Source organism: Elephas maximus, chromosome 4, assembly GCF_024166365.1.
Source record: "Elephas maximus indicus isolate mEleMax1 chromosome 4, mEleMax1 primary haplotype, whole genome shotgun sequence".
In the NCBI taxonomy this organism is placed as follows: Eukaryota; Metazoa; Chordata; class Mammalia; order Proboscidea; family Elephantidae; genus Elephas; species Elephas maximus.
Genome location: NC_064822.1, coordinates 139010359 through 139037347, shown reverse-complemented (window position 1 = coordinate 139037347; position 26989 = coordinate 139010359). Strand labels below are relative to the sequence as shown.

The following is a 26989-nucleotide window of genomic DNA, read 5'->3' as shown; positions in this document are numbered from 1 at the left end:
ATCCCTGGGCTTTTCTGACACAAGAAATAGCAGCCCAGAGCCCTTTGGCGCCTTTTCTGCAGGCTTTGGATTTCTTTCCCCGCAGCAGCTCCCCTTGTGGTGGGAAAAGCAAAACCTTCGGGATTGAGGCGTTTTCATAACGTCATTTATTTAGTCTGGATGAGAATTTTCGCTCTTTAAGAACAGGAAGGTAGCGGATTCCGAGAAACTAGAAATCAGACTAGAGAATATTTGTCCACTGGGGAAGTTACGCACGTCGAGTTTACTTACGAGGATTAAGGGGGGCGGAAACCCCCGACATCGCGTGGTTTGATCTTTTAGCTGATTTTTTTTTTTTACTGTTGGAGCCTCCCCGACTTTGGATCGTTCCCTTCTGAAGGAATGGTCGCCCGCAGTGGGAAAGGTCCGTCGCAGGGTGACGGGGGCTGCTTCCCGACTGGACCGTCCGCGGCCGGACTTCACCAGTAGGTGAGCAACTCCCCTTTTCCAATTCCTCGTCGCTCTGGAAACAGCCCGGTCCCTCTGGGCCGGCGGGAGCCGTCCGGAGACGTGGGACGTTGCCGGGCGGGCAGGACACAGCAGGAAGGGGCGGGAGTCCTGCCTTTTGTCTCTTGGTCCTTTGCCAGGCGCGGGGCCGGCAGCAGTCCCCCTCCGGAGTTGCCCCAGCGGGCAGGAGCAGGTCCCGGAATCCGCGCGGCGCGGCGGCGGGGGCGGGGGCGGAGCTTGTGCAGGTCACGCCCACACGGAGCCTTTAAAAGGCGCCGGCAGGCGTCTCGCCGCGGTTCGGCGACTGACCTGCGCGCTCACTTGGGCCTTGGCATCTCCGCCCACCGTGCCGGCTCCCGCGTTGAACTCGAGTGAGTAGCGGCACGGGGGTTACTCGGCGGCGCCTTTGACCTTGGGGAAGGGGTGTATCCACAGCCTCCCGCGATCCTCTGGCTGCCCTGCTGGGCCCCCGTGCTCTCTAATATCCCCATCCCGGCCCTCATTTGCGTCCCAGGGTTCTCCTCACCCCTGCGCCCCCATTCCTGCACACACCTGTGCGCGGCATCTCCCCGAGGCCGCTCCGGCCCTACCCTCGGATCCTGGGCCTCGGGGGGCAGATAAATAATCGTGCGTGACCTTTTCTCAGTACCTGTTCCTCTGGAGGAAGGGCGGGCTCAAGAGTTTTGTGTTGCTGCTAATCCGCCTTTTGGGCGTCGTGAGACAGTAGCCTTGGGCCCCTGCTGCAGCACTGGTTCTCTTTCCGCTGACGGGGGGAGGGGCCGAGGCCGGAGTCTCGGGGTCCCGCGCCCCGGAGTACCGTGTACGCTGCGGGCGACCTTTCCAAGGGCTAGTTTGGTGCCCTGGGGTGGGGTGGGGGCTTCTGCAGCCCGCGAATCTCGGAATCCTTCCCCTGCTGTGCTGTAGCGTTCAGGCCTCCCCATTGTTTGGTGGTCTCTGCCCACCATGCACCGAACCTTAAACGTTCAAAGAAAAGCAGTGAAACGTCAAGTCGATTCTGGAACTTTCTACCGTTCAGGTACAAACAGGGAAGCCACAATGCTTGATTGTGGAATTCTGCAACAAGTCCTGAAAATCACATCCTCGGTTCCAGAATTCCACGTAGGCAGCCCCTGGAAGCCCGATCCCCTTCTAAGCCAGGATACTTGCTGAAGGGCATTTTTTTTTTTTTTCTTAAATGGTCACCCAAAATGGTTATCTTGTTTTATTTGCAGTCTGTAGACCAAGCACATTTTCACTTTATAAATGCTTCTTGATACATAAAACTCTACTTTTATTTTGAGTAGTATTTAACTCGCGCAGTAAAAATGGTCTCTCCAGTACTTGACTTTTCTAATTAACCTCTTTCAAAGCTCTGCCTATAAAATGCCAAGAACTCAACTAGGACAGCCACAAAGTTGGCTCTAATTTGACCCAAATATTCAGGGATGTGATGGGTGATAGATTTTAAACGGGAGAAATCTCCCATACTTTCAAAACTGCATACCAAAACGTATAACCAATTTCATGAAATCCTCCCTGGTCTCCGGCTACCACCTCTTGGGTCGTGGTTCTCTCACGTTGATTGCCACTGATACTTTATCAGTACTTCTCAGGGTTCTTTCTACTCTGCATTCTAGTACCCTCTGCTCCTTCAGAGTGAAAGTAGTTACTCTAGAGGCAAGATCTACATCTTGAGTCTTTGAGACTCAGTGCTTCAGTAGGTGAGGTTAAGGTGGTTGGACCTGAGCTAATATTGGTTGAATGCATAAATAAAGTTGTAGTTGTGAGGAACAAATGTTAATTTGACTCAGACAATAAATATTTCCTAACAAATGTTTCCAAACAAAAAGTTTATCATAAATTTTTAATGGAATTCTCAAAATGTATGCAACAAATATTGATTGAGCACCTACTGTATTCTAGGGACTGTGCTGAAAGTAATACTAATTGGAGCCCTGCCCTGATGGAAATGCAAAATCACTTAGATTCTGGGGAAATTGTATTTCTAAAACAGCAAGAATGTGGTATAGCGTAGAAGGGCAGCAATAAATGAGGGGCATTTGAAGCCTTGGTCCAGCCTCAGCTCTGCCACTAAATAGCTGTAGAGATTTGGGCCTATCATATGTCTTCTCTGTCAAAGATGAGATGAATCAGATGATCCAGGGAGAGGGAGCTCCCTAAGGGAGAGGAAGCATGGCATGGCAGGAAGGGCAAGACCAAAGCCAGTTGGACCCAAATTCATAGCCCAGCTCCAGCACTCTTTGGTTTAATGACCTTAGGCAAATTACTTTGCTTTCTGGTCTCAGTTACATCATCTTGTAAAATGGGTGTAATGGCACATACTTTGCAGGTTGCTGAAGGCATGTTGATGCTTATACAGAGCCCAGCCCAGCCAGGGAGAGGTTCTTTGTAATTAGAAAATGTTCTTCTGCAGCCTGGTTGAATGGGGTAGAGGGAGCTAGCAGAGAGCAGACTTAGACTTGAATTGTACCTTCAGGGCTTTGCCTGGAGGCCAACTTTCTTCATGTTCACAGGTTTGCTCATGGCATTGGGTCATTTCTTCGGCTGGTATTTGCACAGCATCTCTTGGGCTCTGTTCTGAAAATTTTTATATGCTGATCCCAGACTTCCTTGGAACCTTGATTACCTAGGTGGGAATTCCTGGTTTTGTGTCATTGATACCTTTGGCGATCTGATGAAGCCTCTGGATGCTTTCTGAGAATGTTTTTAAGTGCATAAAAATAAAGTACATGGTACCAAGTTTACCATTCCCAAGAATTTCGAGTAATCTGTGGAATCCTGGTTAAGAATCCTAGACTAATGGCAGTGTTTCTTAAACTAGATTGTGGCAGGATGGGGCATAAATTCTGATTTTAAAAATCATACATTTTAAGTCTTAGAGGGAAAAATCAATAGAAGTATATTATGAATCATCTGCAAAGGATATCAGGCTCCTTGCATTTTTGTTTACCACTTCATTGTGCCAGTGTTACTACTGATTGTCTTTGACTAGTAACAGTTAAGCGCTAGGCTGCAAACAGAAACATAGGTGGTTTGAACCTATCCGTGGCTCTGAGGGAGAAAGATTTGGCAATCTGTTTCTGTATAGATTACAGCCTTGGAAACCCTATGGGGCAATTCTGCTGTTGTCTATAGGGTTACTATGAGTCACAGTTGACTGGCGGCATACAAGAAGAAGGTAGATGTGATATAATACCTTAGGACTAAATGACTTCCCAGCTCACTGTAGGAAAGAAGGTTTCATGATGGTTTCACAGTACTTCCAAAAGAGAACTATGGAGAGAGAATTGAATCCTCATCCAGCATACAGTGTACAGCGAAGGAAATAAATGACTTAAAAAGAACCTCTGCCTTAACCAGGGAGGTCAGTACTATGTCTGCGCTGCTAGCAATGGTTTAATTTCAGTGCAGCATTAGCAATCAAATTGAATCAGTACAGTTGATTTGAATTTTATTGGTATTATAAATTGAATTGGTAAATTTGTTTTGGTTTCACAGTTATGAGCCATTTAATATCTCAGTTGTTACAAGGATTAAATGAGTTAATATAAGTAAACTACTTAACGTAAGTAAAGCATATAATAAGCTTTATGTACGTGTTTGATATTATTATTACCTATCACTTGACAAAAAGGAGGCTAGTGGCACAGTGGTTAAGCACTTGGCTGCTAAGCGAGAGGTCAGCAGTTCAAACCCACCAGCTGCTTAGCAGTAGAAAGATGTGGAAGTCTGCTTCCATAAAGATTACAGCCTTGGAAACCCTACGGGGCAGTTCTGTCCTGTCCTGTCCTGTCCTGTAGGGTCACTATGAGTCCAAATCGACTTGATGGTAACAGGTTTGGTTTGGTTTGTTTTATCACGTGGCAGGCACTAGTCTAAGTGCTTTACATGCATTGCTTAATCTCAGAATGCTCTTATGATAACCATTTTTAAAATGAGAAAACTAACAGATCAAATAACTGCCTTAAGATCATTCAGCAAATCAACAGACTTGTCATAAAAATCTAGGTCTGACTTCATGTAAAATTATACAAACATTACAGTGTTTGAATAATAAATATCTTGTAGTTTGCACCAATAGAGCCCTTGCTACTGTGGATGTAGCATAGTTGCACTTTAATTACATATGTGATTTGGTAGGGAGTATCCAACTCTGTGTCAAGGATTCTGCTGTACTCCAAGTGGAAGACATAAATGAAAACCGGGTATAGCATTAAGAGTTATAATGGTGAGGCTGGGATGAACATAGGAAAGTTTACTAGAATAGCAACAGGGATTCCCTTTGTAGTGAGGTTAGGCTTTGGTTAGCAGATAGGAGTGGGAGAGAGCCTTTTGGTTGAAGGTGGCAGTTTGGGTTTGAGATTGGTGCATAGAGAGAGCATTTATTAACTGCTAGTTGAATGGATAAAGACTGGGTGGACAGGACGGTGTTCCTGTGCTTAATTTGGTAACTCAGTGATTGATAATTCTTAGATGATTTAAATGGTTTCCATCTCTAGTGTTTTCCTGTAGGAAATCTGATACGAGAATGTTTGGGGAGTCAAAATATGAGTGGGTTGCACTGGAATATGCTTCTTTAGAAATTAGTGACCTCTGCAATTCACTTAACAACTGAGCTTTAGGTAGCCATATTGAGGCCCAGTAGTGCTCCTGAAGGAAAAGGAAACCAATGTTTGTGGAGTACTGGCTCTTTGCCAGGTACTTTACAAACATTATGTCATTAAATCCTTAACACGATTCTGTAAGATAATTCTCACACATTTCCAAGTTACAGATGAGAAGTTAAGGCTTAGAGGTTAAGAAACTTGGCAAAGATCACAGAGCTGATAGCTGGTTTTCAGATTTGTGCTAGGGATGGATTATCCAATAAGCACGGTACACATAGGCTTAATTGTGCTTACTTACTAATCAATAGTGCACAATTTCACCTGGTTTTCACCAGGAAAGGACAGAGGTCACCTTACTTAGGATAAAACTAGGTCCTTTACGCCACATGGCTTTAAAAAAAATGTTGTTGAATTAATATATTTATATGAGAATTTCATAAAAGTTATAAACATGTACAGTATTTATATCCTTACCCTATTCTAGAAGGAATGAAGTCAGAAGTTATGAATGAGGGAGGGAGGGAAGTCACTTGCCTTGATGAGTAGGGGTTAGAGGTATAATGAGTGAATATATGAGATGAGTAAGGGAAGATGAATATTAATAGCAAAGGCTAAACACTGCTAAATACTGATGATAAAGGCTACCGTTCATTGAGTGCCTGCTATATAATGGAACACTTGAGCTGAAATAGACTAGTATTGGCCATTTTGAATTGAACAATCATATGGTGTACTATGCTGGGAATGCCGAATTAAAAAGGAATTGTGTCATGTTGATTATCAAAAAGAACATTTCAAATTTATCCTAAAGCACAACGCTGTCAGTGATAGGAAGGAAAACCAATTAACATGACTATTATTCAAATTTACGAACCAACTACTAATGCCAAAGATGAAGAAATTGAAGATTTTTACCAATATCTACAGTCTGAAATGGATCAAACATACAATCAAGATGTATTGATAATTACCGGTGATTGGAATGCGAAAATCAGAAACAAAAAGGATCAGTGGTTGGAAAATAACGGCCTTGATGATAGAAATGACGTAAGAGATCACATTATAGAATTTTGCAAGACCAACGACTTCTTCATTGCAGATACCTTTTTACCAACATAAACTTTGACTATACACATTGTTTTAGTTATCTAGTGGTGCTATAACAGAAATACCACAGGTGGATGGCTTTAACAAAGAGAAATTTATTTTCTCACAGTCTAATAGGCTGGAAGTCAAAATTCAGGGCATCAGCTCCAGGGGGAGGCTTTTTCTCTCTGTTGGCTCTGGAGGAAGGTCCCTGTCCTCAATCTTCCCATGGTCAAGGAGCTTCTCAAGTGCAGGGACCTGAGTCCAAAGGACACACTCTGCTCCTGGTGCTTCTTTTTTGGTGGTATGAGGTCCCCAACTCTCTGCTTGCTTCCCTTGCCTTATATCTCTTGTAAGATAAAAGGTGGTCCAGGCCACGCCTCAGGGAAACTCCATTTACTTTGGAGCAGGGATGTGACCTGAGCAAGGGTGTTATGTCCTACCCTAATCCTCTTTAACCACAGGCAGAGATTATGATTTATAACACACAAGAAAATCACAAAATGGAAGACAGTCACACAAACTGGGAATCATGGCCTAAGCAAGTTGACACATATTTTGGGGGGATGCAATTCAATCCATGAGACTCTACCCTGTGGCCCCCAAAAATTCATGTCCTTGCCACATGTCAAACACATTCACCCCATCATATCATAGCAAAAGTCTTAAATCAGCTCCAAGTTCAAAGTCAAAAAAACTCCTCTTCATCTGTGAAATCTAGAATACAAGTTATCTGCTTCCAAACAATGGTAGAACAGGCAGGCACAAGCTAGACATTTCTCTTACAAATGGGAGAAATTGGAAGAAAAGAAGACATAACAGGCACCATGTAAGTCAGCAGAACACATTACATTAGCTCTCCAGGCTTGAAAAGAATCTTCTTTTCTCTGAGACAGATTACACAATGGCCCTGCCCTCCAGACTCTAGGTATTAGCCATACTCTCCAGATTCTGAGTGGAGGCCCCTCAGCCCTGGACTTCAGCTCCGCCTTCCAGGCCCAATGGGACAAGAACTCTGCTCCCTGGGATTTAGGCACACCATTCTCCTCGTCCATCTGAGTGGGGGACTCCAGAAACACCAGAGGTCCTGGCCATTAGAGACTGAGGCAGCTCGTCTTCTTGTGTTCCTTGTCTCATCAGCTTCTGCGTCCTGGTATTGTGGCCCCTTGGCACCTCGGGCCTCATGCCTGCATCTGCCCTCCTGGGACAAGTGTTCCAAAGCTCTGTAGCTCACTGATAAGTGCCTAGAGGCACCCCACTCCTCCAGGAAGCCTCCTGGGCACAGGCACTCAGCTTTCTTGCTCATTGGGTTGGCAAGCCTAGCTCTACCGTTAAGTGCCCAAAGGCACCCCACTCCGCCAGGAAGCCTGCGCACAGGCACTCAGCTGTCTGGCTCCGTGGGTCAGCTCCAGTGCTGTCTGGCGCTGGTCTTCTGGTTTTGCTGCTGCTGGTCCTCTTCCACTGCCACTCCTCTATCCATTCACAGTTTCAAAACCATTTCCACATTTTAGGTGTCTGTTAGAGGAGCACCCCACTCTTAGTACCAAATTCAGTCTTAGTTATCTAGTGCTGCTATAACAGAAAATATCACAAGTGGATGGCTTTAACAGAAAAATTTATTTTCTCACAGTCTAGTAGATTAGAAGTCCAAATTCAGGGCATCAGCTACAGGGGAAGTGTTTCTCTCTCTGTTGGCTCTGGAGGAAGGTCCTTCCTGTCAATCTTCCACTACACTAGGAGCTTCTCCGTGCAGGAACCCTGTGTCCAAAAGACAAGCTCTGCTCCTGGTGGTTCTTTCTTGGTAGTATGAGGCCCCCAACTCTCTGCTTGCTTCCCTTTCCTTTTATGTCTTGTAAGATAAAAGGTGGTACAGACAACGCCCCAGGGAAACTACCTTTACATTGGGTCAGGGATGTGACCTGAACAAGGGTGTTATATCCCGCCCTAAATCCATTTTCACTACAGGCAGAGGTCATGATTTATATAACACATAGGAAAATCACAAAATGGAGGACAGCCACACAATACTGGAAATCATGGCCTAACCACGTTGACACATATTTTGGGGGGGGGACACAATTCAATCCATCACACATGTGGACCTTGCCAGATGGAATACACAGGAATCAAATCAACTACATCTGTGGAAAGAGATGATGGAGAAGCTCAATATCATCAGTCAGAACAAGGACAGAGGCTGACTGCAGAACAGACCATCAATTGCTCATATGTAAGTTCAAATTGAAGCTGAAGAAAATTAAAACAAGTCCCCAAGAGCCAAAATAAAATCTTGAGTATATCCCACCTGAATTTAGAGACCATTTCAAGAATAGATTTAATGCATTGAAAGCTAATAACTGAAGACCAGGTGAGTTGTGGGATGACATCAAGGACGTGATACACAAAGAAAGCAAAAGGTCATTTAAAGAGACAGGAAAGAAAGAAAAGACCAAAATGGATGTCAGAAGAGGCTCTGAAACTTGTTCTTGAATGTAGAGTTGCGAAAGTGAATGGAAGAAATGATGAAGTAAAAGAGGTGAACAGAAGATTTCAAAGGGCAATGCAAGAAGACAAAATATTATAATGAAATGTGCAAAGATCTGGAGTTAGAAAACCAAAAGAGAAGAACATGCTCTGCATTTCTCAGACTGAAAGAACTACAGAAAAAATTCCAGCCTCAAGTTGCGATTTTGAAGGATTCTATGGGCAAAATATTAAATGATGCAAGAAGCATCAAAAGAAGATGGAAGGAATACACCAAGTCACTGTACTAAAAAGAATTGGCGGACGTTCCATTTCAGGAGGTAGCATATGATCAAGAACCAATGGTATTGAAGGAAGAAGTCCAAGCTGCAACGAAGGCATTGGCAAAAAATAAGGCTCCAGGAATTGATGGACTACCGATTGAGATGTTTTAACAAACTGAAGCAGCACTGGAGGTTGTCATCTATGCCAGGAAATTTGTAAGTCAGCTACCTGGCCAACTGACTGGAAGAGATCCGTATTTGTGCCCATTCCAAAGAAAGGTGATCCAGCAGAATGTGGAAATTATCAATGTCATTAATATCACAGGCAAGTAAAATTCTACTGAAGATAATTCAAAAACGGGTGCAGCAGTAGTACATCGACAGAAACTGTCAGAAATTCAAGCTGAATTCAGAAGAGGATGTGGAATGAGGAATATCATTGCTGATGTCAGATGAATCTTGGCTGAAAGCAGAGAATATCAGAAAGATGTTTACCTCTGTTTTATTAACTGTGCAAAGACATTCAACTGTGTGGATCATAACAAATTGCGGATAACATTGCAAAGAATAGGAATTCCAGAACACTTCATTGTGCTCATGCAGAACTTATACATAGACCAAGAGACAGTCATTTGAACAGAACAAGGGGATACTGCATGGTTTAAAATCAGGAAAGGTATAAGTCAGGGTTGTATCCTTTCACCATATTTATTCAGTCTGTGTGCAGCACAAATAATCCCAGAAGCTGTGTTATATAAAGAAGAACACAGCATCAGGATTAGAGGAAGACTAATTAACAACCTGATATGCAGATAACACAGCCTTGCTTGCTAAAAGGGAAGAGGACTTGTAGCACTTACCGATGAAGATCAAAGACTACAACCCTCAGTATGGATTATACCTCAACATAGAAATGAAAATCCTCACAACGGGACCAATAAGCAACATCATGACGAATGGAAAAAAGATTGAAATTGTCAGAGACGTCATTTCACTTGGATCCATAGTCAATGCCCATGGAAGCAGCAGCCAAGAAATCAAAAGACACGTTGCATTGGGCACATCTGCTGCAAAAGACATCTTTAAAGTGTTAAAAAGTAAAGATGTCACTTTGAGGGCTAAGGTGTGCCTGACCCAAGCCTTGGTATTTTCAATCACCTTGTAAGAGTGGGAAAGCTAGACAATGAATAAGGAAGACCTAAGAAGAAATGACGCCTTAGAATTAAAGTGTTGGCAGAGAATATTGCATATACCATGGACTGCCAGAACGAATAAATTTTTCTTGGAAGAAATACAGCCAGAATGCTCCTTAGAAGGGAAGATTGCAAGGCTTCATCTTACGTACTTTGGACGTGTTATCAGGAGGGTCCAGTCCCTGGAGAAGAACATCATGTTTGCTAAAATAGAGGGTCATGGAAAAAGAGGAAGACCCTCAATGAAATGGATTGACACAGTGGCTGCAACAGTGGGCTTAAACATAACAGTGATTGTGAGGACTCTGCTAGACTGGGCAGTATTTCGTTATGTTGTACGTAGAGTCACTATGAGTCGGAACCAACTTGACAGCACTTAACAACAACACTATATAAGCATTCTGTCATCTAATTGGAAACCCTGGTGGCATAGTGGTTAAGTGCTGCCGCTGCTAACCAAAGGGTCAGGCGCTCTCTTGGAAACTCTATGGGACAGTTCTACTCTGCCCTATAGGGTCGCTATGAGTTGGAATTGACTCAGTGGCACTGGGTTTGGTTTTGGTTTGGTGATCATCTAATTAGCTTAACTACTAGATAAGGAAGGCCAGGTTGAGGATTTGGCTTTGCTAGAAGGAGCCAAATGGAACACATAGCTGACCAGTAAGACGTGAGGAGCCTATCCTTGGATCAGTGGTATTCGCTTAGATGAAGAGAGTAGACTAAACAGGTAATGTGGGTAGCAGAGGAAAAAAAAATTTAGAACAGGCATTGAATAAGGGTTAATTTCCAATTAACTACAGTTCTCAACGCCTGGCCTTGCTAAAATTATTGTAATCAGGGAGGATGCTTTAACAAGTGACTTCCTTGGATGTGGTTCAAAATGATACTGGTTTACAATAAATTCTCTCCTTTGGGAAATTCAGTTATAACAAGGATCTAGTGTAATAACAAAGTCCTGTATGTAGTAAGAAAATGTCAAAGCTTCTGGAAGTACTTAGAATATGGCTTTATAGACAAAATCACTCTAGATCTTCAGTATTACAGCGGATAACTTAAATTGTAAGAGGCAACACGTAGACTTGGGACTCATGGATTCAAGTCATTCAGTCTAGAATTAGATGGTAAATGAAGCCCAGGTAGTATGAGAATGATCTGTGTGGTCATTTTGTGGTTCTCAGTTGGTTATCTAGAAGATGAGGTAACTTTACCACAAGGTGACTCAGATTTAGACTGCAGTGATTTTCCCCTAAGGTTAAGTCTAATGAATCTGGGTGGTGTATTAGACTGGGGAGAAGCAACAAAGATAAATTGCACATAGGTGTGTTCAGATGTAAGCCAAGCTTTTTAAACTAATGCGGTGGACTTAGTTGCTGGAACTCTTTCAGACACTGAAAACTAAGGCACAAGATGAAGAAACAGAATAACCCTGTATTTGGCCTATTTTGTGAGATGTGTGTAAAGTGGGATTTTATCTCTCCTCTTGCCATTTTGTAAATTAATACATAGGATTGGGCAAGGGCATGCAGCCCGGATTGCTCAGTGCAAATCCAGTCTGCTGTGATTTATGTCAGCTTTTGTGGAGTGGTGCTGCCAAAGGCTTACAGGAAAAATGAAGCCTTGATTTTTTTTTATATGCACAGCAATGCCAAGAGTGACAGAAATGGAAGAGCCTCCCTCGCACTTCCCCATGCAAGTCCAGGAAACATCCAAAGGGCTTCAACCTGGAAGTGTAAATTTGAACTTCGTTTATCAGTCACTAACATAAGTGGAACTATTGTATTTGCCATTTGTTTCAATGTCCCTGAAAAAGAAAGCAAAAATTTTTAATACTTGTGGTTTAAAAAAAAAAGCCAAACCCTTTGTCAGTGAGTCCATTCCAACTTATAGCGACCCTATGGGAGAGGGTAGAACTGCCCTGTAGGGTTTCCAAGGAGCACCTGGTGGATTTGAACTGCCGACCTTTTGGTTAGCAGCCATAGTGCGTAATAACTGCGCCACCAGGGTGCGTGACTAATCAGCCAAGTTTTTTCTACCCTGTTGTTCTGCAGCTATGTTCTTTAGGTGGGGTACTGATAGCAAGAGGGGTAGTATGAGATGCCATCTCCGTTCTCAGCCTAATGGACATCTGCCAAGGCATTTATTTGCCTTGTTTCATCATCACAATATCTTTGAGGTAGAGAGAGCTATTTTTCCCACCTTACCGATGAAACAGCTAAGCCAAACGTTGTACAAGTTTTCGCAGGTCTGTTTGACCCATCCAGCCTACTGACCCTCCTTCCTCCTTCCATTATATTTCAGACATACGAAATACAGAATTTAAGGGTCATCCACCTACCCCCATCCAGTTTAGAAAAGAAAACAGCAAATCCAGCTGAAGCTTTCTGAGGAGGCTCTGTATTATACTATCTGCCTGTATCGTAGAGAAAGTTACTAAAGAAAGCCCTTAAACTGGATGGAATTTTAAAAAGGCTAATGACTTCGTGGCGTAGTGGTTAAGTGCTATGGCTGCTAACCAAAGGGTTGGCAGTTCAAATCCGCCAGGCGCTCCTTGGAAACTCTATGGGGCAGTTCAACTCTGTTCTGTAGGGTCGCTATGAGTCGGAATCGACTCGATGGCACTGGGTTTGGTTTTTGGTTTTTAATGACTTGGAAATTTAACATAGAATTTGAAGATGTCACAAACAAGTAGAACAGTACAGCCTTTGTCTTGATAAGCTTAGATTTAATAGGGGGTTATATAAGCAGGTTGAAAAAGGAAGGATTGTTTAAAGCAATAAAAATGAAATATTTTGCTATGCGCTAAATACTTTGGCTGGTCTGAGGAATAGAGAGACATGGTTCCCAGCCTTGAGGAGAAGAAGCTTCAAACATAGTAAGCTGGAGGTTGTAGAACTTTGATAGGTATTTCCTGAAAAGATGACACATCCTCATTTGGCTGGTTTGGCATGTACAATAGAAATTAGACGAGACTTACAATGAGTAAATTTAAGGTAATCCTGAGTTACATTGGAAAAAAGGGACATATTTCCTCTTTAAAAAAAAAAAAAAGGCTGGCTTGTTAATGGCATGGAGGAGAATAACAGTGAGTAAATAGTTTTTTTTAATGTTACTCAAAGATGACCCCCCCCCCAACCAAAAAGATAAATAAAACCCAGTGGCCTGGTTGCTGTTGAGTCATTTCTGACCCATGGCGATACCAAGTGTGTCAGAGTAGACCTGTGTTCCACAGAGCTTTCAGTGACTGATTTTTTAGAAGTGGGTCTCCAGGCCTTTCTTCTAAAGCTCCTCTGAATGGACTTGAACTGCCAACTTTTTGGTTAGTGGTTGAACGTGTTAACCATTTGCACCAGTCAGGGACTCCAAAGACAGCCCAGCTTAACCTTAATCTTGATAAAAATCTGGTTCCTTATTGGAGACTGCTCCAAAGTAAATGTGTGTGAATATATAAGATACCTGGTTAATAAACAGCTCACTTTCTAGTATGATGAGAAATGCCTGAACAATAACAAAGTATTTTAGAAGCCAACTGGGCTATTTGATGCCTGGGATTGGATTTTGAGTAGTTAGGGTGTCATCCACAAGCCTGGATTTGGACTTCGGTTTCTACAGGAATCATGAGAGGTGTCTGATGCATCCCAGAACATGGATAACTTTGGAGCCATACATAGGGCAAAGTCACTAATTGCACTCCAAACATAAGCCAGTGCAGGCTGCAGGAGGCAAGGCTTGTGTCTTAGGTTTACAGTCAGGTTCAAGTTTCATTCCAGATTTAAACAATGGAGCACCTATCTCCAAGAAAGGTAATAAAAGATTTATGAAACTACAAAAGGAAAGCTTGCAAATATATTCTGTTGTTGCTAGATATTGAGCCTTTGTGGATGCCTTTACAGTAGCCTGGTACTATTTGTGGACCCTTGGATTTACTTTGTTCTTGTCTGCCTGCTGAGAAGAGCATGAACCGTATCTAAATGCCCCACTGACCAACTTAGACCAGAGTGGGGTGGGTAAGAGAAGTAGGCTTTTTCCAAGTTGAGATCAATAACTATAGTTGTATCAGTCAGGAAGGGTGTATGTACGTGTATGTTGGTGACGTCTGTTTCAAGAAACAGGAGCTTCAACTCCAAATGGCTTAAAAAGGGCATTTATTTGCTCACATAACTGAAGAGTAGAGGATGAGGTGAAGCACAGCTGAATTCAGGGGCTCAAAAACCTAGTCTTGCCATTTTGCTTTTCCTGTATTTTGGCTTCATTCTTAGATTTTTTTCTTGTAGCGGCTAGCTCTAAATCAAAGCCCTGGGTTCAGCTGTCATTGGACTATGTTGGATCATGTGACCATTCCTAAACTAATCACTATGGCCGGACAAGGGGAATGCAGTGATCTGATTGGCCATGACTTGAGTCACATACCCAGCTCTGGAGTTGGTGGTGAAATCAATACCATCTAAACCAGTGCTTCTCCAACTATTTGTGGTAAAGGACTATTCTTTTTATTTTAATTTCCAAGTAGAGACTGATACTTTGAATCTTTGTATACCCTGTTTAATAAGATGAGTCCATTAATCATGTTCTTGGTTGTTGCTGTGTAAAATTGTATAACATTTTCTAAATGCTGACTCTGAATTTTGTCCTGAATTGGTAACTGGCATGGTAGGCCATCACCAGGAGACCACGTTTTAATAAATACTTCTCCAAACCGTATGGACCAAGAAAAGGATGAATGCTTCTCTGAAAGAAAATCTGGGGAAGGTGTTGCCAGAAAAGGGGCAAGAGAATGGATGCCGGAAAAAACCCACCACAATTCTATAAATGCTTCTTTTGGAAAGGCCTTATCTTAATGCTCAGGAAACTGTTGGGTTGTGGATCTCTCAATGGTGTCAGATGGGCAGTAGGATAAGAGTTTACTGCCATCCTCTCCCCACCCCCACCCCCATTTTTATTTTAAGGATTGAAGATTCTTCAGTCTTTTTTGCTTAACAGCCCTCGTTTCCCCTTTTCTTTCTAGCCATGTTTGGGTCAGTAAGGAAATCTCAGCTTTCTTAACCGGCTATTTCCTAGAGAGTCAGGCAGCTCATCTGAGAATACTCAACAGGCAAGGGCTGAAAATAGCCATACATAGCAGAAAAGTCTGAAAAGGATGATGGAGAAAAATTAATTTTTTTCACTGTATATTTTTAGATACTCCCTAGGGCAGGGCAGACAAAACAACATGCCTTCTTAGCAGGACAACTTTTCTGTACTGGCTGAGGCACAAGAGTATGTTGACCATTCAGAACTAGGTATTTTAAACTGCATCCAGGTAGACCAATTTGTTGAGAAGGGAGATTAGAAAATGTGAGCCCTCCATTGCAGTCATACGATAGCCCAGGATTTAGACTTCCAGCTCCACCATTATGTCGTTACCACATTGTTCAGAGGTTATTCTGACCTACTCAACAAACAATTCATGGTACCAGGAAGGGGATTTGGTGGCATATTCTATATGAACTAACAGGCCTGTCAAAGAGGGAAAACCAACTCTTGGCTGAACTAGTTGATTTTCATGGTGAGGGGGGCGGGGGCATCACGAAGGGAAGACCTTGGGATTAGTGAAGCATAGACTTAAATCATAGCCATCTGGCTGGGTGTTTGTTGTGGTTACAGCAAGGCTCCATGCATGCAATTGTGCTAGTCACAAACACAACTATCTTTGCTACAGTCTCGCATAACTTGAGCAGACAGATACAATACTCGTTCCTGTGGGGCAATACGACACTTTTATTTTCCCTATAAAGTATGTCATAGCTGGTATATGTTAAATGTTAAGAATGTGGTGCTGTTACAATGAATTAAACATGTAAGGAAAACTTCTCAAATGTAAGTTTTTAAAAATTTAATTGAAGATTGGGGATGGGGGAGGTGTTTGCCCTTGCCTTTCCCGTACTTCTTTCTTACTCCCGTGACCTGTAGTTTTCTATTGAATGCAGGCCTTTTGTGGGGAAAAATAAAACAACTTGTGCATGACAAGCCAGAGTTTTCTAATGAAAGCTGTAATTTGGAAGAAGGGATGAGGTTATTTTGGAGGAACGCAGGCCTTTTATAGATGTGGTTAGGGCAATTCATGAAAGAAAGAAATCTGTAGCCATCCCTTGGGTTTAACCAACCCTCTAGGGAGCCTGTAATGCACCTCATACAGTATGGGGACATCCTAAGGAGTTAACAGAGTCCTTTACTCCTTCAGAATGCCTGTCTGGGGAGGAGGAAACAAGTGTGGGGCCTGTGGGAGGACTGTCTACCACGCGGAAGAGGTACAATGTGACGGGAGGAGCTTCCACCGCTGCTGCTTTCTATGTAGTAAGTATCTCCGGGTGTTCAACCTTCGATAGAATTTGAGAGTAAAAGGCGTCAATTTACCTATTTAAGGAAAAAACTCTGGTTTTGCTAATAATGGTTATTTTAAAAGCATGGTGTTTTTTTATCTGTCCTCTTAAAAAAAAAAAAAATTAAGACGGTATAAATACTCAGCCCAGCTGCAAGGACAGTGGACGTGACCCAGAACACTGCTTTCCTTGGTGGCCCCATGGCTCTGGCCTGCCTCTGGGTGGGCCTTTACTGGACATCGTTAGCACATCTGTCTCCCCTGCTGTGCTCTGAGCTCACTGTCCTTTACGTATGTGGTCTGCCACGTAGCCTAGTTTATGGCACGCAGGAAGGGCTCAGCCCGCATGCCTGAATGAATGATTGCTCCTCATCTACCCCGCTTTTTCTCTCTGGCTGAGTTTCTCTTTGAAAGCTACTTCCTTGTTTCACACCACACTGGTGATTGAATGATTAAATTCCTAGAAGCTCAAATTCTACCTTCTCTGGTAGTGAATGTTCTGAGTTATTTTTGGTTATTGATACTCTAAGGCAAAGGAACTTAGGGTATGAAAATCCCCTAAAGTCAAGTTAGGAGTTATTGTTGCTACTAGGCAGAAAACCATCACAGAGTCTAGTGTAGACAGGAAGTAGGACATAAAACAACCATGCCACTATGCTCTAAGGGCAGTAAATACCAGATAACGAAAGAAAAAGAACAAGAGACAAGCCCAAAAATTTAAGAAAAAAAAAAAAATCACTCTAATGACAGCTAAGTCTTCAGGTTTAAACCAGTAGAGTAGTTTAAGAAAGCTTTTCATTAATCTTACTTTTCTGATTCAAATGACAAACGTTCCTTTGATGAAGGATTTATTACCTGGGGAGGTACCTACCTATACATGCAGATACTTGCCACATCTATGGTACTGTGCAGTGAAAATTACTGTAAGAAACCAAATATATTAAAAATAAATTTACTTACATTAAGTAATGATCTTCAGAAAAAAAACTTCTAATCTGAATTATGCTTTTCCCCCTAGGCCCCAGCATTACAGTATCTGGACATCTTTATAGTGTAACTGCCTCACTGAAACAAAAAGTTACAAAGACTAAAAATCCAACAATGAATGTTTGCTATTTATGCCATTTCTCAGAAGAAGTGGTTTAACCATTTCTTCTCTTGGAAATTACTGATCTTTTTTTTTTTGGCAATCTATTTGTCAGCAGATTTATAACCAAGAGAGTATATGGTCAAAGAGGAAACAGACTTTAGGAATTGTTCTTAGTTTCATCTACGTTAAGGCATAAAGTCAGTGTTTACTAAATGTTGAGTTCTTTACCGGTAATTTTTACTAAACCAAAACCAAACCCATTACTGTCTAGTCAATTCCGACTCATAGAGACCCTATAAGACAGAGTAGAACTGCCCCATAGGATTTCCAAGGCTGTAAAATCTTTATGGAAGCAGACTGCCACCTCTTTTTCTCATGGAGTGGCTGGTGGGTTCAAACCACCAACCTTTTGGTTAGCAGCCGAGTGCCTAACCACTGTACCACCAGTGCTCCTTGGTCATTTTTACTGCTCCTTCCTAATAGGTGTCTCTGCTGACTAAAGCCTTTTAAGGAAATAACTCAGAGTAGTTTGTAGACCTATGAGAATTTTACTGCAAAGAATAGTGATAAGAACTGGGGAACGGAGCAACAGTTACATAGTCAAATTTTCACATACTTAAACTTGCTTTTTTTTTTTTTTTTTAACTTGCTTTTAGTTAGTTTTCAAAACAGTATTGATTTTATATTTATTCTTTCAGTTAAGGGTCCTTACTATTTGTTTTTCAGCAATGTATGGTTTTAGATTAACTTTGTCTTTAAGCAAATAAAGACAACTTCAGTCTGAGATAATAGAAACTTCATGTTTTAAACCAGCCAGCTAGTCCAGCCTCCCCCATCCCTCCTTGTTGTACTCCCTCCCTTCTTTTCACCCCCTCTTTTAAATAAGAGTAGAAAGACCCTTCCCCACTACACTCATCTTTTTACACTCATCTTTTATTGCCAGCTGCCCTATCGTGCCACCAATGAGCTCTCTCGTATTTTTTTTCCTCAGTTGAGGTTTTAGAAAGTGAAATAATGTCTGGATAAAACATGATGACATTTGGCAGTTTTATGAAGTGGGATATGTGGAAATGTCTTGTGGCAAGAAATCCATCAAGAAAGAATGTGTTTTCCTACGGGACAAGAGGGAAAACAAATGCAGACTGTAAGCCACTTGACGATTTTCAGACACACTTATCACTGCTGGAGAAGCCGGTGAGGAGATGAAAGAATAAGGCTTTTCCCCGTTGTGTGCTAGTGATGAAAACTAGAATTCTGGATGTACAACTGCTTTTGTACCAGCAAGGGTGCTTTTTAGGGAGGAAGGGCTACAGAGGCAACTAGCTACCCTTTTGTTCTTTGTTCTGTTGTGATTGAACAACACATGGTATAAAAGACAGAAGAGGTTAGGGGAACAAGGTGTTGGTAGGTTTATTCCTTTTGTTCATGTAACTATAGCTGTCTCTGCAACCTCTCACTCTTGGCAAGAGAAGAAAATCATACTGAAAAGCTTGAGGCATCTGGATGTTCAGACTCTGATATACTTCTGAAACAAGTATCATATCCATGGAGGAAGGTGGATCATCATTAAGTGTAGCTGACCAGTCCCGATGCTGCGCTGTGGCTTTGGGGAAACTAGGAATGTGAGAGAACCTGTGTCTTTACCAGTCGTAGACCATGTGTCTCTGCCACCATTGATTTAAGAAAATCAGCATCTCTGAAACATTTATTAAAGTCTAACTTTTTCCCCTTTAGTGGTCTGCAGGAAAAATTTAGATAGCACAACAGTGGCAATTCATGATGAAGAGATCTACTGCAAATCCTGCTATGGAAAGAAGTACGGGCCAAAAGGCTATGGCTACGGCCAGGGTGCTGGCACGCTCAATATGGACCATGGTGAGAGGCTGGGCATCAAGCCAGAAAGGTGAGTTAGGAAAGTGTGCTACCTTGAGAAATGACTTATAACAATTAATGTTGCTTGGTGAACAAAATCCCGGGAGTTTGCAGATCTTTATAGCTTAAAATAAGCAAACAAAATTTGATGTTACTTTCTAGTTTAAATGAGTGACTAATCTTTAAGCCAAAATATAGACCGTTTTGGACCTAACAGAGTTCTTATTGATTTATCCAATGATTTCTAGTTCTGGTTTTGTAGCATTTCAGGGTGTATCAAGGAGTCATGATCTTCTCAAGAGCAAACGATTTAAATTTACTTCCATTTGAAAAAAAGAAAAATACATTCAGCACCACATTTGGGAGAACAGATGTCATGAAATCAAATGATAGAGAATGTGTTAGCAAAATCATGTGTTTCTCATGTGCAATTAAGCAGTAAATGAAAATTCTTCAGTAGCTCCTTCTATTTAAGAATCTTTCCTCAAGAAGTTTTCCCCTAACTTAAAATTTTTTACTTAGAATTAGGTCATGTTTTTTGATTCTTTGAGAAACTAGTGTTTAAAGGCTCCAGTACCAAAGTAGAAAGGTGTTAATTTTTTTTTAAAGTTTACTTTTTATTTCATCTTCAGGCTGAAGAATTTCATTTGGAATTTCCTCTTAATTCTGATTTTTAACACATTTGCCCCCTACTTAAGCTTTGCATTTTTTACGTCCATTTTATATTGAAGAAGCCAACACTGACGTAAGACCTCAGTAGAGACTGATGGGCCATTCCTTGGGCAGGACCTTAATTGTGCCGTTATAGTGGGCTGGGCACTGTGTAGTGTTAACATGTTGACTCATGTCATCCTCCCAACAACCTTAGAAGGATGATTTTTCCATTGTACTCATGATCACATTGAGACAATGAAAATGGAGTAATTTGCCTAGGATCACTATAGTTAGCTAGAGTCTAGAATTTAGTCTGACTCCAGGCTTGGAGTCCCTGGGTGGTGCAAAGGGTTAATGTGCTGAGCTGCTAACTGAAAGGTTATAGGTTCTAGTCCACCCATAGGTGCTCTGTAAGAAAGGCCTGGTGATTTACTTCTAAAAAAAAAAAATCCATTGAAAATCGTATGGAGCACATTTCTATTCCAGCACACATGGGGTCTCCCAACTGGTAGTTAACTCCAAGCTTACAATCTTAAAACACTGTACTATATTAAAAACAAAGAAACAAACCTGTTGCCATTGAGTAGAACTGCCCCCATAGGGTTTCCAGGGAGCTCCTGGTGGATTCGAACTGCCGATCTCTTGGTTAGCAGCCATAGCTCTTAACCACTATGCCACCAGGGTTTCCCTGTGGTATATACCCACCCACTGCTGTCGAGTCAATTCCGACTCATAGTGATCCTGTAGGACAGAGCAGAACTGCCCCCATGGAGTTTCCAAGGAGCGCCTGGTGGATTCACACTGCCGATCTTTTGGTTAGCAGCCGTAGCTCTTAACCACTACGCCACCAGGGTTTCCCTGTGGTATATACCCCCCCACTGCCGTCAAGTCAATTCCAACTCATAGCGACCCTATATGGCATGCCTGAAATAATAATACATGTGCTCAGTGCCTATTGTCTGCTGAACTGTTTTTGTTCTCTCTAATCCTCACAATAACTGAAGTGTATATACTGTGCCCCCAATTTACAGACAAAGAAACTAAGGCTCAGAAATTGCCCAGATAAGTAGCAAAGCCAGGATTTGAACCTATGTCCATCTGGCTCCAAAACCTATGTATGCTCTTTCCACCGTTGGGTGGGGCTACGTTAACGCCTACCTCTCTGTTCTTTGGGGGTTTTCCACGCACAGTTTTGGGCCTGGTGCCTTGTGTGCCAGTTGTACAAGAGCCAGTATTTACTGTTGCATATTTATTATGATCACTCACAGTAGCCCAGGTTACCTTTGTTTTTGTTAAAGTCCTTGGTTCTGTTTTCTGTTTTCAACTTGTTAAAATCCATTCTTGTCTCTGAAGTTGTGTTTCAACCCCTTCAAAACACATATGCCTCTACACCTTCCCTAAGCCAAACCAACTCATAGGTAAGTTGATGACTGACCATATTAAAGTCACCAAGATCAGTGACCTTCTTTATCTGCTCTTGCTTCTCTGCCTTCCCCAATGTGAGACCTGTGTGTTGGCCTGTCTCGACTTGTGCCCTTACCTGTTCCCCTTCTTCCCCTGGCCACATCCTAGTCATCCTTTAGAACCAAGTGTAGGGACTTCCTTTATCTAGAAGCCGTCCTTACTGATACCTGAACCCCAGTCTCTGAACTCCTAGTGTACTTGTAGTAATTTTAACAGGGTAATTTAGTCATGGGGATTAAACATTTTTACAATGATCTTTGGAGAGAGAGCACTGAGTAGGCAGGAATACTTTGGATTCAGACAGACCTGCATTTTTCAGTTCAGGCTCACGAATGGACTCAAACATAACAACTGTGAGGATGACACAGGACTGGGCAGTGTTTCTTTCTGTTGTATATAGGGTCGCTATGAGTTGTAACTGACTTGGGCAGTACGTAACAACTACTACTACTACTACCCCTTCAAGTTATTTACCATCTGAGCCCCCATTTCCTTTGTAATATGAGATAACAAAGTTATTAAAAGGCAGATGAAAGTTACTCTATGTGAAATTCTTGTTAACAGGAATCTGCTTGGCAGATTTGAAAATTGTTCTCAGGAATCTGGGCTCATAATTGCAAATGTTGGATCATTCTGAGTAATCTCTTAAAGATTACTTTAAAAAAATAAGTAAAGCAGTTAAGTTGTGACGTTTTGAAAAAATGTGCCTACATTAAGGACAATCGAAAAAGGCAATTCTGTGAATTATTACTATGAATTGGTATTTGTTGCTTAGAATAAAATTTCCAGTGGCCACATCAAATGTGAATTTTTAAAACTTAAACAACTTAGGTAGAGGTGAAGATTATGTACTATGAAAACTGTTAAATGAGTCCAAAAAGTAGATATAGTGGAGATGAAGACATTTGAAAGTACATGTGAAGAGTTAGAATAAAATTGTTTTATGAAAAAGCACTATTTCTGAATTAATATTTTGTTTGCTTTTAAATGGATATATAACTTATTTAATAAAATATAACTAGGAAAAAACTAATTGGCACCTAGCTACCTCTTGCTGAGTACCAAATGTTGTTTTTGTATCTTATCTACTCAACTAACTTAGGTTTTAGAAGCACTTTTAAATCTTCTCAAAGCCCCCAAGGTGCACCCAGTGCGTTCATGGACTTATTGAATGGTAAAATATTCCTGTAGAGAGCAAGGAGAAATAGGGTTTACCCAGTGCCCTGTCAACAGTGACAAAAATACCACTTTTACTTTTTTACAGAGAAAAAGTAAAGAGAAATACATCACATAGTAATAGGCAAATTTTCTGTTTTTACCATGAAGAAAGTAGTTTACTCACACTTTGCCCTACTTAATATATTTTGGGAAATTAAGTAATTCGTAAAACATGCTTAACTTTCTTAATTACAAACTACTTGAGTAAACTGACATATTTGGAGAAATTTTTAACTACTTAGCAATGAATGTTCAGTCTTCTGTGAAGTAAAACTAGATGTGGATCCAGCGGTACAAATATTAAGTATATCTGGCATAAAAATAAGTGCTAGGGTGGGTTTTTATAAAGCATAGCATATTTGTTTAGTGGAGAGGCTAGCACTGGGGATTAAATAAATTTTGATGAATTTAGACCTAGAGGGATAGATATGTAAGTTTGGAGCCTTGTCTGTCTGGTCGTAACAATAGTGAGTCCATAAATAGGTCAGAGTAATAACTCTGGCCACTGCACTGAGATTAATTTCTTCTTTCTTCTTTCCCTATGCTGGCCTGTGAAGGCCTCCAGCCATGAGATATTATGACAGTTAAGTCCCAGAGTTCCTGCCTCGTGGATTTATAGGGCCCTTTGGAACATCTTGCCTAAAATTCTTTTCCCCTTTCCACAAGTGTTCAACCTCACAGTCCTACAACAAATCCAAATACTTCTAAATTTGCTCAGAAATACGGAGGTGCTGAGAAATGCTCCAGATGCGGAGATTCCGTATACGCCGCTGAGAAGATAATTGGCGCTGGGAAGGTAAGTGCTGTTCTGAATTACTAACAGCGACTGGCTCCTCCCCAGGGAAGGTAAGTGCTGTTCTGAATTACTAACAGCGACTGGCTCCTCCCCATCCCGTCTCTTCCAAGCTCACCACATCCCACTCAGGCGCTCTGTCTTATAAATGCCTTAGATTAACCTTTTTTTTCCCCGTCTGAATCATTGATTTTTTGAAGTGATGCTCTTTGACACATCACATCTGTGTTTAAAAGAATCTTGAAACTTGTGTTCATAGGGGGGTGTTCGTAAAGATTGTTAACTAAAAAGGCCAGAATGTTAGCAAATCTGAAATCTGCAGGTTTTTCAGTGAAGAAAACAGTGAACCAGAGTCAGGAGACCTGATGCTACTTAGCTGTGTGACTCTGAGCTGCAATCTTCTCAGCCATAGAGGCTACCTTTAAAGGAACTGACCAGCTGACACTGCCCTTAGGAAAATGGCCCTTTCATGGTATAGCTCCCAGTCCATATATTCTGTGAATGAAGTTTGAACCCAACCCTTCTGTACGTGGCCAAGAATGTAGAAGAGTTCATCTTGGGTTGATCTTCTTAAGCCACTTCTTGCCACAATGTCTAAATTATATCGCAGAAAAAAAGCCCCTCAAGCATGTTAACACACTTGTCTTTTCTAGCCCTGGCATAAAAACTGTTTCCGATGTGCCAAGTGTGGGAAGAGTCTTGAATCGACCACTTTGACTGAGAAGGAAGGTGAAATCTATTGCAAAGGTAAAAATAATTTATCACTGTCCGTACGAATATCCCACATTAGCTACTGGTGAATGAAATGTCACCAGCTTAAAAAGGGGGGGGGGGGGGGCGCGAAGGGCATTCTGAAAATAGGGACGAGCAGAGCAGACATATTGCCCTTGGCTATTTGAAAATAAAAAGTCCAGACATGCTTACAGGTGACATTAGAGAACCTCAGCAATTCTGGATGATGTGATAAAGTTCTTGATCATTTAAAAACTCCCCTCAAAACAAAACCACAAAGTTTTTTTTCAACCTCGTATTTTAAGCAAATCATACATGAAAGTAATAAAATACATAATTTATGTGGCCTGATTTTCATGCTTGCAACTCAGTGGGACCATGAGCCAAACACTAGAAACCAGAATCCTGGAACTTGCCTTTGCAACTTTTAAGACACTACATAACACATTTTACTCTTAAATACATTAAACCCTTTTTGGCATAGCCACCAGGCTGTTTTTTTTTTTTTTTTCACTTAGAGGGGTTTGTTGTTGCATGGTCTTAAGCAATGCTAGCAAAGCTTAGTGGATTTGCCTTAACTCTCCCTTTTCTTTTGTAGGATGTTATGCAAAGAACTTTGGGCCCAAGGGATTTGGCTATGGCCAAGGAGCTGGAGCCCTTGTTCATACTCAGTAAAAGTGTAAACCCCAGAACTGAGCATCACACACAGATAATCTCATGTAATCTCTTAAAACTAAACTACTGTGAAATGCTACCAGCATACAAGTACTGTATATTACTCTATACTTGGGACAGGCTGGTTAACTTGTAGAAAGAGAGCACTGTATCCTTCTGCTTTACTCACCAGCATTTTAAAGAACCATTTCTTTTACATTTTAAATAAAACTTGAGCTTTGTTTGGGTGTTCAGTGTCTTTCAATTAACGTTTTAGATGAACGTTGTGATTTCAGTTACTGGAAAATCATTTGGCTTCCTACCTCCATTTTGTTAACGAGTTAACCTCATTACCCAGTTGACTCACTAGGTTAATAGTTTATAGCTGTAGGAAGGGGTATCTATCTTTTTCAAGTTGGTAATAACTATGTCTCAAGAGTGAGGGTTGGCAGGCAATGGGCATCACCATTTCAGCCCCCTCAGAGTTGGCAGTCAACAGTGCAGCATCTGCTGCCTGCCTGCCCTACTGTAGCCTGGTGCAGAGTTTCCCAAAGTATGCCTTGCAGACAACCTGTATGTATCAGGATCACTTGCAGGTATTAAAAGGCAGATTCCTAGGCTCCACTTCATCCCCACAGAAGCAGAATCTCTAGATGTGTGGCCAAAAATCTTTTAACAAGTTCCCCAGAAAGGCACACTGACATAGGCTGGGCACAGTTTTAAACGCTTAAATTCTCTTGTCTTTACCTGTAGCTAAAGATCATTATAAACAGGTATATAGAATCTGAGGCTTAGCATGACTTTCTAGACTCTACACTCTAATCTGATGTTGCTGTTAGGTGCCATCATGTTAGTTCCGACTCATAGTGACCAACAGAACGAAACCCTGCCCAGTCCAAGACCATTCCTCACAATGGGTATGTTTGAGCCTATTGTTGCAAGCACTGTGTCAATCCAGTTCATTGAGCGTCTTCCACTTTTTCACCAACCTGCTATCTACCAAGCATGATGTCCTCCTTCTCCAGGGACTAGTCCCTTCTGATAACATGTCCAAAGTATGTGAGATAGTTCCGCCATCCTCGCATCTAAGGAACATTCTGGCTGTACTTTGTCCGAGACAGATTTGTTTGTTCTTCTGGCAGTCCATGGTATATTGAATATTCTTCACTAACACCATAATTCCAAGGTATTGATGATTCTTTGGTCTTTATTCATTGTCCAGCTTTTGCATGCATGAGGCAATTGAAAACATCATGGCCTGGGTCAGTGACATCTTTGCTTTTTAACATTTTAAAGAGATCTTTTGCAGGAGACTTGCCCAATGCAATGCATCATCTGATTTCTTGACTGCTACTTCTGTGGCTGTTGATTGTGGGCCCAAGTAAAATGAAATTCTTAACAACGTCAGTCTTTTTTCCATTTTTCTGATAGATGGTGATTTACTGGAAGCTGGGGTGATTTTTTCTCATAGTTCTATTTTGCGTAAGAAGCAAGGAATATAGCATTGCTTGAGCACAGTCAGCTAGCTCAGGTAGGAAAGGAGTACTGTACTATAGGAATGTTTTCATCATTCCCCCAAAAGAAGTTTCTAGTTCCCTACCAGAGACTCAGCCTGGCTCTACCCACACCCGCAAGGGGTAAGGGAGGGTAGCAGGCTGTGAAATTGGTCTGTGGTATGCTTGATCTAGAAATACATCTTAATCTTTTCCAAAACCTATCTTAACATACTATATTGCTTATTTTGAAAGCTGAGGATAAACTGGGTGAAACGGTTCATGCTTATGTACATTTATAGCTTTGAGGTACTTCAGGTGTTTTATAAGTCATACCAGTTCCATCATGGGAGGGAGGAATGTCTTTTTGTTAAGCAGGCTGGAAAACAGTTAATTGGCAAGAAAATACGTAAGTTGAGTAACTCCTGATTCTGTATGTGGTAGTTTTAAACCATGTCCACCAATTCTTTGAAATTCCCATGAAATGCTGGACTCTAAAGTCCTTTCTTTTGAATATAGGCTGA

The 26989-nt window shown here is 41.6% G+C and overlaps 2 protein-coding genes across 6 annotated transcripts in view; one reads left to right on the top strand and one right to left on the bottom strand.

The window, feature by feature from the left end:
* The window catches only part of ZDHHC17 (zinc finger DHHC-type palmitoyltransferase 17), a 303371-nt gene that overhangs the window by 153987 nt on the left and 122395 nt on the right, over positions 1-26989 (bottom strand). The gene's annotated exons all lie outside the window — the stretch shown is intronic.
* Positions 101-25236, top strand: CSRP2 (cysteine and glycine rich protein 2). 2 transcript variants are annotated; one of them, XM_049883954.1, is made up of 6 exons: positions 101-468; positions 16358-16470; positions 19320-19488; positions 23460-23589; positions 24240-24333; positions 24917-25236. In XM_049883954.1, the coding sequence occupies exons 2-6, from the start codon at positions 16359-16361 to the stop codon at positions 24991-24993; spliced, it is 582 nt and encodes a 193-aa protein (XP_049739911.1). In that variant the 5' UTR covers positions 101-468; position 16358; the 3' UTR covers positions 24994-25236. The 2 variants fall into 2 exon arrangements, with proteins under 2 accessions (XP_049739911.1, XP_049739910.1); XM_049883953.1 differs by lacking the exon at positions 101-468 and adding an exon at positions 749-857 and having other exon boundaries at positions 24917-25235.